The sequence below is a fragment of the Alosa sapidissima genome, chromosome 5, assembly GCF_018492685.1.
Source record: "Alosa sapidissima isolate fAloSap1 chromosome 5, fAloSap1.pri, whole genome shotgun sequence".
NCBI lineage: Eukaryota > Metazoa > Chordata > Actinopteri > Clupeiformes > Clupeidae > Alosa > Alosa sapidissima.
In genome coordinates this window covers 4,510,787-4,524,378 of record NC_055961.1, presented here as the reverse complement: position 1 = coordinate 4,524,378, position 13,592 = coordinate 4,510,787, and the positions used below count along the sequence as shown (strand labels likewise).

The following is a 13,592-nucleotide window of genomic DNA, read 5'->3' as shown; positions in this document are numbered from 1 at the left end:
GGTGGAGCAACATAGGCTTTTAAATCAATACATAACAATTTATCTAAAAATACTTATCAGATGTTTACTTAGCTCAGATCATGTATGCTTTATATTTGCCATTACCACATTTATGATCATATGAATGATTTTCGTTTCTGTGAGAAAATTAAGAAATTCAATTATAGCCTATCAGGTATCCACTTGTGGAATGTGGGCATAAACGAAGGTAGGCTACGAATTTGCAAATTGATAGGTGGGGGTGTCCTTTCAAAATCTACCGGCACCCTTGAGCATTTTCTTTAAAATGGCATCACCACACGTACACCTTTTTGATCATAGAAAATCGTCTAAATAGACAATAAATCATGTATGGTATCAAATTAAAGCTCTTCTCATCAAGGGCGTTTGGTCACAGCTTTTTGGAATTCATATTAGGCTACTTTATATTGCTAATTATTTACAGTATTTTATGATCTGCGACTGCATAATTACTAACAGTTAAACATATTTAGTAATTTGAATACATCATATTGATATTTAAATTAGCCTATTAGGCTAGACACTTGTCTTTAATATTATCACATGGTGTGTAAATCTAATTGAGTCCCTGTCACTTTAAGAAGAACGTGAACGCAATAGCTTTCAGTCTGAAGGGCCTATGACATTGGTTGAGGTAAAGTCCCAAATATTTTTGTTGTGCTTGCCCGGGCTCAGTACCCTGGAAATCCAGAGTTCTCGCAAGAGCACAATGGAATTGTCTCTGCGAGACACTCTGGCAAAGAGCAATGATGCACATTACTTTTTCCCCAACATTCCTGGGAACTGGCTAAACTGATGAAGACAGCACTGCAATGTTGGAGGACAGTACACATTGGTCTAGTGTTATTCCATTGCGTCGAAGTCCGAAATCATTCAAAGTAAACATGGTCTAGTGTTATCCAATTGCGTGCAGTGAGATTTTTAAATGTATGCTTGTTGCCGCCCCTCGAGTTGGGCCATTACATTGCTCTTTGCCTGACCCTTAATCTTTCTATATATAACCTGCGTTGTGTTGAACCTGCGCGATTCAGCCCTGCACACGCCCGGACTCGAATCCGCGAACAGCAGCACCTCGGATCGGGAGGCGAGCGCGCTAACAATTGAGCCAATAGCCCAGGCTATTGGCTCGCATGCCAGCAGCACTCTTGAGGCGTCGGGGAGTGAGGTCTACCAACGTTCCACAAGCACAGCTAAGCTAGCTGGCATCCGTTACATATATTATCAGGGTCTGGATTTTCCATGCTACGGGCTCAGCACAAAATAATGACTAAATAAAAGAGCTTAAGGCGGGGATCACATTCAGCGGCAAGCGGCAGGTTTCCTATTGTTCTCTATGGTTCTGCAGCGGAACGGTGACAACGCTGGCGTAACACTAGCATTGAACTAAAGCTGAGCGTTGAACTTGGTTCAACTTTCAAGTGCAACGCTCGGCTCATCAATGTCAGTTTAAGGCTACGTTTATACGGTGACGATGAAAAAAGAAGACGCAGAAGTGGCGTCTCGTCTTCATTTTTTTATTCGCGTTTAGACGAGCATTCCCAGGGGGAAATCTTTGTTTATATGAAGACGCAAGAGTATGTGATATTCGATTGGATATGCATTCCAGACCGCTGGGTGGTGGTGTGATAGAACCCCGGTACATCACGCGCAGACATTCTAATTTGACATTTTAGCCAGAGAGGTAATCAAGGATCTTTGGTTTAGCCGTTTAGACGGAGATGCAACCCGGGTCGTCTTCAAAACTCTACACTCTGGAAGGAGTCTTCAGATTTTTGCGTCTTCAAGCCCTGATGGCAGGGTCGAAAGGCACTTATGATAAAATATTTTGTCGTCTTCCTTCGCAATCGTTCTCGTATAAACGGCCACTAAGGGGCTATCACATTGTACACGGTATGCGCTGCGCTCGCCGCTAGGTTGCTCTTGGTTGAGGTAACGTCCCAAAGATTTTTGTTGTGCTTGCCGCCAGGCTCAGCGCAAAATACCGACTTACAGTGTGCCGTGGTCACGTTGTTCAACCTGATTAACTACTCATTGTGAGACGTATTTCATTCACCATCATTTGCAAATTGCTAATGACGGTTAAAAGTGATTAGGCGAGAGGCACATATGGAGCACAGCTGAAGACGCACTGTCACAAGATATAAGCAGCAACTCCTCTGCAGGATAAATGTTCAATGGGTTTTTTATTCAGTCATTCAAACATTATTGGGGTTAAGTGCTACTTTTTTCAGGCTGTGTGTTTTCAATGGTAACCTATTGTCAGTCAATAGTTAAAGTAACTGTGTATGTTTGTGTTTTGTGTTGACGACTATCTACTGTATGACACCACGGTGAAGTTGGCTTTCCTCTGCCTAGGAGTTCAAATAATAGACTGAGAGTGCAAATGCATGTAGGCTATACTCTGCTAGGTTTTAGCAAAGGATGGTTTAGTGGAATACCTTTTCCATACGGTCTCACGTGCAAGCAGATTCCTTCCAATGCGCTGTTTGAAGTCGTGCTGCTTGCTGTTAAAGGGAATGACAGATGTCACTCTCATTGGTTTAAAGGATGTTACACCCAAAACACACCCATGACTGATTAAGAATCATAAGGCCCCACCTTCTTGCGCCAGACGTTTCATAACGTTTCATAACTAAACAAAATAGTAGCCTAAAAACCATGATTAAAAGGCCTCATATTATATGATAAAAAGAATGAATGAGCGATGATCATTTTTTGTAAGTGATGGACAAGAAAAGTACCATAGTTGTAGAATCACCCATTTATAATATATCAAAGACGCATACAGTGGCAAATCATGCAGTTCATCCCTACACTAGCCTAGGACCTTGCCATATGTACTGATATCTACATAAGGAAACAGGATTAATTCTGTCAATTACAATGAACCCATACTGTTATGCTAATAACTTTTAAAAAATTAGTAAATATTGAACACAGAAATGAAAGTCAGTTTTTCAAAATAAGGCTTACATACAGACATCTCATGTCTGATGAAGGGTGGGGGGCCCTAAATGTCACATGTGGTGATATAGCCTACAAATACAAAAACACTAAGGAGCAGATTCTGGTGTGCGGACTCAACGTTCTTTTACTTGCTTGTGCCTTCCTGTCCAGCACCCAGTACTCAACTACTTGGATGTGCGTGCTGCACTCTTGAACTCTCTTACATACAGACATACCCAGTGACGTACTGGGATCAAAGAACAGCCCCGGCATTGGCAACAGATCAGGCTTCTCCAGTTCTCAATTCCCTTCCCCTTCTGTGAGTTAGGTAAACAAAAAGGTAAACAAAAACAATGCTTGAACGTTCTATTTGGTTCCCAATCTACTTCCTCTGAATTAAGATAACATATGGAATGTTAAAACGGAAGCCTTGTGGGGCCAACTATGATGCTGATAATGGAACTCTCTTGAAAGGGTCTATAGTTCCTAGATATTGGGCTGCTAATATCTAATCTATTCAGTACAATCCAGAAACCACAGGCAAATGTAAAAACATTCCAGCATGCTGTAGCCAATGCCAGTAAGGAATATCATGCTCAGCAGGCCTTGTTCCACAGGAACTTTTGAGAACAAAGTGACCAAATTAAACAAGTTTCAGAATTTCAGAAATCATTACATAGAACAAGAAAGGAAGGACACACCATGACCGTGATGTAGAGGACAGGAAAATAAATAGCAGTCAGCCTTTTAGATGATTAAATCACAAAGTTTATAATAATTAATGGACTACTAGATTGAGTGGAAATTTTGATGGATGAAGTTGGTAAGTGCTAGCCTGTTAAACCAAACTCATTCACAAAATGAATAGTGTCTGGTCACTCAAGATTGACAATAGAGTTTAATAATAAGAGTGAATAGAGTCTCGTCACTCACGATTGATAAAAGAGTTTAATAATAAGAGTGAATAGTCTCGTCACTCACGATTGATAAAAGAGTTTAACTAGAAATGTAATGCCAGGGGAATTACAATAGTGGATGGAAAGCTGCTGGCTTAATGTTGGTAGGGAGATTCCTGGAAAAAAAACATTGAATCACTTAATCTTTGAGTTCATAAAAACCCTCGTACCAAAAAAACTTGTGTGTCAAGGCGTTCTTGAGATATAACACTCAAGGTGTTTTTGACCAGATTGTATACATTAGAAGCTGAGACAGTTGGATTCACAGGTGACACCTGTGCCAGTGTTCTAATTAGCCCGGGAACTACTCTGTGAGCTTAAAGGTCCAGTATGTAGGAAATAATGGAAAATAAACTGTAACCATTCCAAAAATGATCACCATATGTTGTCAGAGAGTGAGGAAACACGATGAATTGAAGTAATGGCTTATTTGACAACATTACTCTAACCCGTGAAACCCCGTAAAACCCATGAAAAAAAATCAGTTATGGGCGGAATCTCTTGGAATATTCGTTTATCTTTTGAACGATTAATTCTAGAATAGCGTATTAATAATGGGCTAGCGCGTCCTCCTATTTGGGTTGCCAAATCAGCAAAGGCCAACTGTCAACAGCTGTCAGTTGTAGTCATGAACGCCTATAAGAGGCAGGCAAATTTTCAAAATTAAAACAAGAAAAAAATTAAGTGGACATCGGAGGAGCTTCCTGAGATTGTGACGTCTTCGTCAAACGAAGAATATCAAGTCTGACGCAGAGCTGACCATATTTCTCCACAACAGGTAGCCTAGGCTAAACTTCATCTGCATCGCTAACTTCAGCTAAATATGTTACGTTGGTTGGAGAGGTATTTTTTGTTTTCACTGTTTCCGTAATGTGTAGCTGGGTCATGGTTGGAGAAACGTTAAAGCAGCTGCAGGTCAACTAACGTTAGCTAAGTCTTCATTACATCTGGCAACCCAGAAGAGGCTCGCGTCTGGTAGTCTTGAGAATGTTCACCAGTGTTTTGATTTTGGCCAACAGAACGTTCGGTAACAATCCTACAAATCGCACCTTTAATAAGCACAGCTGGCTTTAGGCCATTATGACATCACAGCCATTCAAGTCTATGGGGGAAAACATTTGCTTTTTAACATTTTTAATCTCCTATTTCTCAAAAAGTATAAACTTTAAAAAAAATCTGAAATAATAACTCTCTTGCCCCACTCCAGACCTTCAGAATGGTTATTTCAACATGTCTGTACATTAAGCGGTTAGAGTCGCATTCACTCTTGAAAAGGTAAAATAAAAAGGTTTTAATAATAAGAAGCCAGGAGATTTCAAGATAGTGGATTCCATCCACTATAATAATAGAGTGAATAGAGTCTGGTCATTCACAATTGCGAAACCTTTCTAACATTGGCATAGTGAGGGGCGTAGACATAGCGTTAACTTTGAATTCATTGGTCCAGCCTAACCAATCACATTGATTCCTGATTTTACTTCCTTACTTCGACAATACTCTGACTCTAATAATAACTACTCCGACAATAAACAGCATCGGCTGTTAGGAAACAATGTAAGTGGGTTTACCTTTACTGTACATACATTTACACATTCTTCTGACAGTCATTTTTGATGTTTACAGGTGTTGCTACAACCGCTTACCCCATCCACTTTAGATTTCAAAACTATAGCGTCATCCCCTCTCGCCGCTGATTTGGCAGGTTATCTGCCGACCGATGGAGACGTGAACTATGGTGTCCCAGACTAGTATCTCCCTGAAAGGAGATCTAGGTGGGTGTGGCCAGGCTAGGTAAGTGTGGAGGGATCATGTGATAACAAAGAGGACCTGCCTACAGTTGGATGTAGTATGTCCCCCACTGGACCACACCAAAAACATTCCCTCCTTGGCAGGGGTAAAACAGTAACATTCTCTACTTGGTAGGGGTGAAAACATTCCCTCCTTGGCAGGGGTAAAACAGTAACATTCCCTCCTTGGCAGGGGTAAAAACAGTAAACGGTAAAAAAGTAGTCAAGAAGATCTATTGAGGTGTTGCTGTGAAGAGTGCTGCATTTCCTTCATAACATTTTTGCTAAATTGATAGGGTATAAAAGCCCATGCTTTAATTTCCATGGAGCAACAACAAAACTTCTATAGCCTACTGTATTTACTGCTTATTCCACTTCACTGTTGACCGCAAGAAACGTGCACATCTGAAAAATCGACTCACTTATTTATAGACATAAAGAACAAATTATTTGCAGTAATGTTTTATTGAGTAATTATTACAGTAATATGTCTCTGTCAAATTGGGAAAAAAACAATGTTACAAAAATCCTGACGTGCATATAGAAAGATCGAATTTGAAGACTTTAAATAAGAATGCGGCTAAGTAAACCTCTGCCAGGCTCGCTGGAGTGAGGCTCCATACTTTTGTAATAAAGAAAGTGCTTCAGTCGTCGTTGGGTGTCTGGGAGGTAACCTGGCGCTCCTGCTAAGATGTACGATCACCATGCAACACTCCAGGACATTTGGGAATGGGTATTTCTAGGATGAGAGAAGAAGAAACGATAATGGCTACAAAACGGTAAAACTCCAAAGTGTCCAAATCCAAACCACAGTTAAAACTTTAATAATGAAGAATAAGTTACAGCTGAAAACTAGTTGGTCATTTAAAGCTGCAGTTGGCAAGTCTGACAGAATGATTTTCAATGTTTACAACTCTTATGCCCCTCCCCCACTACCACCGAGCACCCTCTCATCGAGTTTGTGCTCTTCAGTGCGCACCAGGCTGCACCAGACTGTGATTGACAGTCAGATCTCACACAGCCCTGCTCTGATTAGACCAGAAGAACCGGGAGCTGTGGATTTTTGATAAACAAATAACAGGCTATAGGTGGAGGTAGAAGTGCGGGTTTTTTTCTAGAACCGGCTGATTTATGTTGTTCTGTCAGAGCATAGTATCGATTTCAGTGAATATGATCAAAAAAAATCTTGCCAACTGCAGCTTTAATTCCAGCTGCCATGCCAGCACTTACTTTGAGATGTTCAGGCATCTCCGCTATAGCTTTGTGGTGTTCTGCCATGGATGCTATCAGGGAGGGCAGCGACTCTGTTTCAGAGCTGAGAAACGAAAAAATAAACAAACTACATTTAATCACATGTACAATAACACATATTTGTACCGCATAAATATTTGCACCAAAACTAGAAATGCAACAGAACTAGAGCTATGCACCGATTGATCGGCTGTTGACCGGAAATGGCCGATTGTCACGTAATCAGTCATGACCGGTGACCGGCCGGTAAGTCTAAGAAATGCCGATTTTACTTTACATTAAAGTAGTTAGAAAAAATTAAATCAAGAATTGGCTAAAATCGGTATCGGCACGTCAAACTCTATGAAACATTTGAAATCGGTATCGGCCCAGAAAATTGCATCTCTAAACAGAACTTTTCAGAAAGTTGACATTTATGTATTAAAAGCTCTTTATTCTAATACTTGGAGATACTGGATTTTTGAAAATTAAATCTCTCTCTCTCGCACGCATACACACACACACACACACACACACAAATAAAGAGAGCATGTTGTATAATTTCTATTGTGTAATTTCGCATGCCCTTACAGCAGCGGTCCCCAACCAAAGGGCCGGCCGCGGGACATTCCTAACCGGGCCGTAGCCTACGACATGAGTTTAAAAAAAAATGCATGCAAACTAAACTCAATTTAATTCGCAATAATGTCACGTTTTTACATGACATGGGCCTATATGCAGTTGTTTGATTGCACGCATGTTTGCATTTTGCAAGGTCTATTTTCTTACGTCTGTCTGTCCCGCCTTCAACACTTTACATATTGCCTTCAGCGCTGCAGCTCAGATGGAACCTTCTTGTTGTAGGGAAACAAGCACAGGGCTCCCACTGATTATATTCGTAATGCACGTTTAGTTCCCATGTTTTGTTCCCATATTTTGTTAAACATGTTCACACTTGATAGATGTAGCTTCAAGTTGTTCAATATTCATAGTTCATATTGTTTAATTTTCAGTTCTTCAAGTTCACGTTTTTCACATGTTTAAGAGATCGTTACCTTCACTGTTCATACATAACTGGAGCTAGTTCTTTTCAAGTAATGCATGCACAACACATATGGAACATGGAACCCCCCCCCCCCCTCCCCCTCCCCCCCACTGGTCCGTGAAAAAAAAAAAGGGGAATCAAACCGGTCCATGGCACATAACAGGTTGGGGACCCCTGCCTTACAGGATGCGATGTGAGCAAACATTAGAGAATCCGTTTAATTACAATTGTTTCCATTTGGAATGTCCTAACAATATGCAACAGGAAGCAATGCTGTGCAGCACACACACACACACACACACACACACACACACACACACACACACTGTCCTAACAGTATGTAACGCAAAGCAGTGCTGGGCAGTGTGATGCAACGCAATGTTTTGAGAGAACTTTCGTTTTGTTTTGTTTTTTATTTTCTTTCTGTCACTCTGCTCTGCTATTTTGAATGAGAATATGAGGCATGATCTGCAGACCAAATTGAACTGTTACCAGTCGCTCACTCGGATCCTGTTAGGACACGCTGTAAAGCAGAAGCGTCGGAACAGAAAAAGAGCCTTTGCAGGCCACACCTGGGCTCTTGGTGCTGCTCAGGTGAGGGCGGTTCTGCTTGCGGTTCTGCGCCGGGCTCTGCCTCCTGCACACAGCTGTGCCTCTGCACCAGGTAGCTGACCCTCCTCTGGACCTCGTCCACGGCCTGCCGGCTGGCCTGCAGCGTGGCGTGAGGCTCGGACAGAACCCTCCGTCCGGCCGCCGCCAGCAGAACCCCGTGCGGCCCCTCCTCTCGGTCCCCTGCCCCGGAGTCTGGGCTCGCGGACCCGTTCGTAACGGCCGCTCGGCCTTCTCCAGAGCCCTCCTGCTGGAGTCCGTTGAGGCTCGTTTCGGGAGGGTCACTCCGGTCCTCCGAGTCTCTGGCAGCGGGCAGCACAGAGCTCTGCGGGGAGCAGGAGCAGGAGCAGGCCCACCATGTTGTGTAGAGTTGCTGGTAGCATATGAACGCCTCCAGACTCCCACACACTGCTGACGTCTCAGCATTACTGGAGTCCAGGGCACTCTGGTACACACTCAGAGACTTCAGCCCTGAGAAAGAGAGATGGAGAGAGAGAGAGAGAGAGAGAGAGAGAGAGAGAGAGAGAGAGAGAGAGAGACAGTGTGAGACAGAAAGAGAGATAGAGAGAGTAATTGTAGCCAGACTTCAAATGTACAGGCATGGTGGATAAGAGGTGTAGAATACAGACAGCCAGCACTAGCGGTGTAATGGTGACGCATATTTGTACCGAACCGTTAGGTCCCATACAGAACCGTTTAGGTAGAGGACGTTAGGTTCCATACAGAACCGTTTAGGTAGAGGACGTTGGGTTCCATACAGAACCGTTTAGGTACAGGACGTTAGGTTCCATACAGAACCGTTTAGGTAGAGAACGTTGGGTTCCATACAGACCCGTTTAGGTAGAGGACGTTAGGCTCCATACACATGTGTATGGAAATGTACCAAATGCAGTCTTTAACAGTAATTAACAGTAACACAGAGTTCTCCATGGATTATTTGAATGTTCTTAGTTAAGACAGGCTGGGCTATTCTAGGAGACTAGAAAACTCTGAGGAAGACACAGCGCATCAAAACGTCAGTCAATTGTTTGCACCTGAATAAAAAGTTTAAACGTATTCAGAGTGCTCCGGTCATCCCTGGGTGTAGTCACTCTGATCCTAATGATCCTGGACTTGAGCAGAAGTGACCCCCTTCTTACTAGCTGTTAGTTATTTATCCTAATATTTGATAAACGACTGACTTATTAGGTTGAGGTCAGGTCAACATTTCAAGTCCAAGAGCATAGAAAAAGTACAAACTGAGTTCCTGTCTTTTGGTCATGACCCCAGGGTGACCCCAGGGCAATACATTTCATCATTTAAGTGATGACACAGTCTCTCTTTCCCATCTCTTCAAGGCTTAACCCACTGCCACAGCACCCCTGCATGCATGTGATAGCTCAGGATAGAGTGTTGATATCATACAAATAAAGATAATACTCTATAACAATGCAATGGAGTGTTGAGATCATACAAATTAAAATAAGGTTACACTTTACTTGACAGTATCAACATAAGAGTGACATGACACTGTCATGAACGTGTCATAAACAAGTCATAAACATTTATGACATAACGCTTCTGTTATTAAGTGACATTTGGTTTTTGTCAAGAAGTTAGGATTAGGGTTAGGGTTAGGGTTAGAGTTAGGATTAGGTTTAGGGTTAGAGGTTAGGTTTTATGTTCCATGACCGTGTCATGTAACTCTTATGTCGATACAGTCAAGTAAAGTAAAGCACCTCCATGCTTAACCACCTCCATGCTTAACCACCTTCATGCTTAACCACCTCCATGCTTAACCACCTCCATGCTTAACCACCTCCATGCTTAACCACCTCCATGCTTACCTCCATGCTTAACCTCCTCCATGCTTAACCACCTCCATGCTTAACCACCTCCATGCTTACCTCCATGCTTAACCACCTCCATGCTTACCTCCATGCTTAACCACCTCCATGCTTAACCTCCTCCATGCTTAACCTCCTCCATGCTTAACCTCCTCCATGCTTAACCTCCTCCATGCTTAACTGACTAGTTCCCAACCAAAGTTACATTATGAACGACTTGGAACGTTTCTATGTACATAATGGTTACTTAATATAAATCTATACCAGGGCAAAATGGAAACATTCGGCATTGCAATGTCTAATATTTTTCCTACGATATTTACAATCATTGACTGGCGATTTTATTTCTGTATTTATTTGTTACTTGTGCCGTCCTGGTGAGTCGGCAGAGGACGGACCAACCTTGCGGGAAGAGGAGCGCACACGTCTCTGACATCACGGTGAAACTGGCCGCCTCAGACCCGCGGACCACAGCGTGCAGGAAATGCTCTAGAGCACCGGCGCCGCCGCCCAGACGCCAGCTCAGCACGCCCTGGGCCACATCCAACGCCACCTGGGACAGGAGCTGGAGGAGACAGGGACAGAGAGGCCCAGTTACACACATGTGCTGAGGGGACAGAGAGGCCCAGTTACACACATGTGCTGAGGGGACAGAGAGGCTCAGTTACCCCCAGTGCAGGAGGGCTGAGGGAGAGGCTCAGTAACCCCTATGTGCTGGAGGGCTGCTCAATTAGGGCCAAAATCATAATTACAAACACTTTGGTCAGTACCACAATTATTAAAACATGAACATGACTGTGAAAACGTCCTGGTTTCAATGTTTTTAAGATCGTCGGAGGCTAAAATCACTAATATGCTGCACCAATTTAAACTTGAAAATGATTTGTACAAGTAATTGTCAATTTCTACACTTTCAAGTCATAATACACACATACAAAACCTTTGAATGTGTTTTGATTCCGTGCTCCAGTATTAACTGTTTGAAGGGAATACTGGCAGTGTTTGGGGCCAGTTACCTTGGAAACGATGAAGTGTACCTGTTTGAGGGGGACGTTGGCAGTGGTCGAGGGGTTCTCCATCCCGGCCAGTTCCTCCTGGGCTGCCCGGAGGCGGTCAGGGGTGCTGGTGGACACGCCAAACTCCCGCTGCCACACGCCCTCCACCGCCGTCAGGAATTCATCGGCACAGGGAGCGGACCAATCGTGTGTGGAGGCAGAGGCCCAGGTGACCACGCCCACCTGCGAGAGCCGCATCACCAGCATCTCATTGACGCTGAACAGCAGACGGTGCGTCTAGAGAGAAGGTCACAAGAGAGGTCACTCGTAACAAGGAGAGAACTACAGGAAGTCACTCGTAACAAGGAAAGTACTACAGGAAGTCACTCCTAATGAGGACAGAACCACAGCAAGTCCCAATAATCGAGGGGACAACAGGCAGTCAGTTTAATGAAGAGAGCCCATGGTTCTTCTCCCCTGGAATAAACTGGAAATATGATTGGAATATGGAATATGGAATAAGCATTTTAGTGGGACCACTGACTGCACAGTGAACTGTACACAGTATGAGGAAGTTGCTATGGGGAGACGCATGATTGTGTTGTGTTGTGTTGCGTTATGCCGCGTGACGGTAAACTCCACGCGGTATGAGGAAGTTGCTATGGTCAGACAGATGATTCCTGTTTTGGTGTTGTGTTGTTGTTGTTGTTGTGTTGTGTTGTGTTGTGTCGTGTGACGTCAGGTGACCCACGAGCAGGCTCTCGTCCAGGAGCACTTCCTGTGCCCCTCGCCAGTCCTGTGCCGCCGCCAGGTCCTTGGCGCACCTCAGGGAGAACGAACGCGACAGCTCCCGGTGCCCGCTGACCCGGGCCAGCACGGCTGCCGCCCGCAGAGACGCCACGTCACCCTTTCGCCCGATGATCTTCGCCGCATCAAAGTCACGACCCACGGCTAAATAACTGGGAAAGGGGGAAACAAAACTAAGGTTAGCAGCTAGTCAGCAAAAAACAGCACCACTGATACAGGAACTGGTGTGAAACCATCTGTGAAGAACTAGCGGATAAGCTGATTAGAAGTCTATGGACCCTTTCAGGAGAGTTCCATTATCAGCATCATAGTTGGCCCCACAAGACTTCCGTTTTAACATTCCATATGTTATCTTAATGCAGAGGAAGTAGATTGGGGCCCAAATAGAACGTTCGAGCATTGTTTTTGTTGTTATTGTTGAAAGGGTCTATAATTATCCCATATCTCAGACATGCCAGTCACAGTGGTTCATCTTTTTCAACAAATAAGACTTCCTAGATATCTCCTTGTGTGTAACATGTGCACACACACACATATAAATAACATACAGTATGCATAAATTACATACATACCTTTATACACACAGCCATATATACATAAATAATATACATATACACAGACAGTATACATACACATTTGCTTTTTGAACACGCACACACACACTCTGTATAAAGACACATTTGCCATTACAAATTTGTTTGTGTTTGAACACACACACACACACACACACACACACACACACACACACACACACACACACACACACACACACACACACACACAGACCATTTGGCTCCTGCAGTGTAGTGCCCATCCTTTTCCAGCTGCTCGGCCCAGACCATGTAGAGGTCCACCAGGACAGGATCGTCTAGCCTCAGCCTTGCTTTGGCCATGGCTATGGCCTCCCTACAGAGCCAAAAAAAAAAAGCACCAAATCACACACATTTCAGAGTTTATGTGATGGTTATTTCTTCCACTGTACCCATGCTTTGTTGACTGCACATTTGTCATGTTTTTTAAGAATCAGTTTTAATGCTTACTAAGAGTACTGTACAGGTTTTCAACACTTTTCTGTGGGGACCCATGCATGTCCATTGTAGTGTGTGTGTTTGTGTATGTGTGTGCGTGCGTACCTATAGAAGTGGTGAGTTTTGAGAAGGCTGATGGCATCGTAGAACTTGCCAATGGAGAGCAGGTAAGCGGCAGCCTTCAGGTGCTGGTCCTGACGGCTCAGCTGCTTCACGTACGCCTCCACCGCCTCATACCACACGCGGAAGCCCGCTACCAAAACATGTTTTAGTTCAGTACAGTTAGCCTCATACCACACGCGGTAGCCCGCCGCCAAAACATGTTTTAGTTCAGTACAGTTA

The 13,592-nt window shown here is 43.6% G+C and overlaps 1 protein-coding gene across 2 annotated transcripts in view; it reads right to left on the bottom strand.

The window, feature by feature from the left end:
• Positions 1 to 6,156: 6,156 nt before the first annotated feature.
• Positions 6,157 to 13,592, bottom strand: part of gemin5 (gem (nuclear organelle) associated protein 5) — a 49,164-nt gene continuing 41,728 nt past the window's right edge. The window contains exons 21-28 of one of the 2 annotated variants that reach the window (XM_042091902.1): positions 13,356 to 13,503; positions 13,009 to 13,128; positions 12,167 to 12,374; positions 11,458 to 11,712; positions 10,823 to 10,985; positions 8,558 to 9,065; positions 6,937 to 7,025; positions 6,157 to 6,449 (exon numbers count right to left, since the gene is read on the bottom strand). In XM_042091902.1, the coding sequence (XP_041947836.1) occupies positions 6,397 to 6,449; positions 6,937 to 7,025; positions 8,558 to 9,065; positions 10,823 to 10,985; positions 11,458 to 11,712; positions 12,167 to 12,374; positions 13,009 to 13,128; positions 13,356 to 13,503 (1,544 nt within the window). In that variant the 3' untranslated portion in view covers positions 6,157 to 6,396. The remainder of the gene's footprint in view (positions 6,450 to 6,936; positions 7,026 to 8,557; positions 9,066 to 10,822; positions 10,986 to 11,457; positions 11,713 to 12,166; positions 12,375 to 13,008; positions 13,129 to 13,355; positions 13,504 to 13,592) is intronic. The other variant, XM_042091901.1, reaches the window with a different exon arrangement.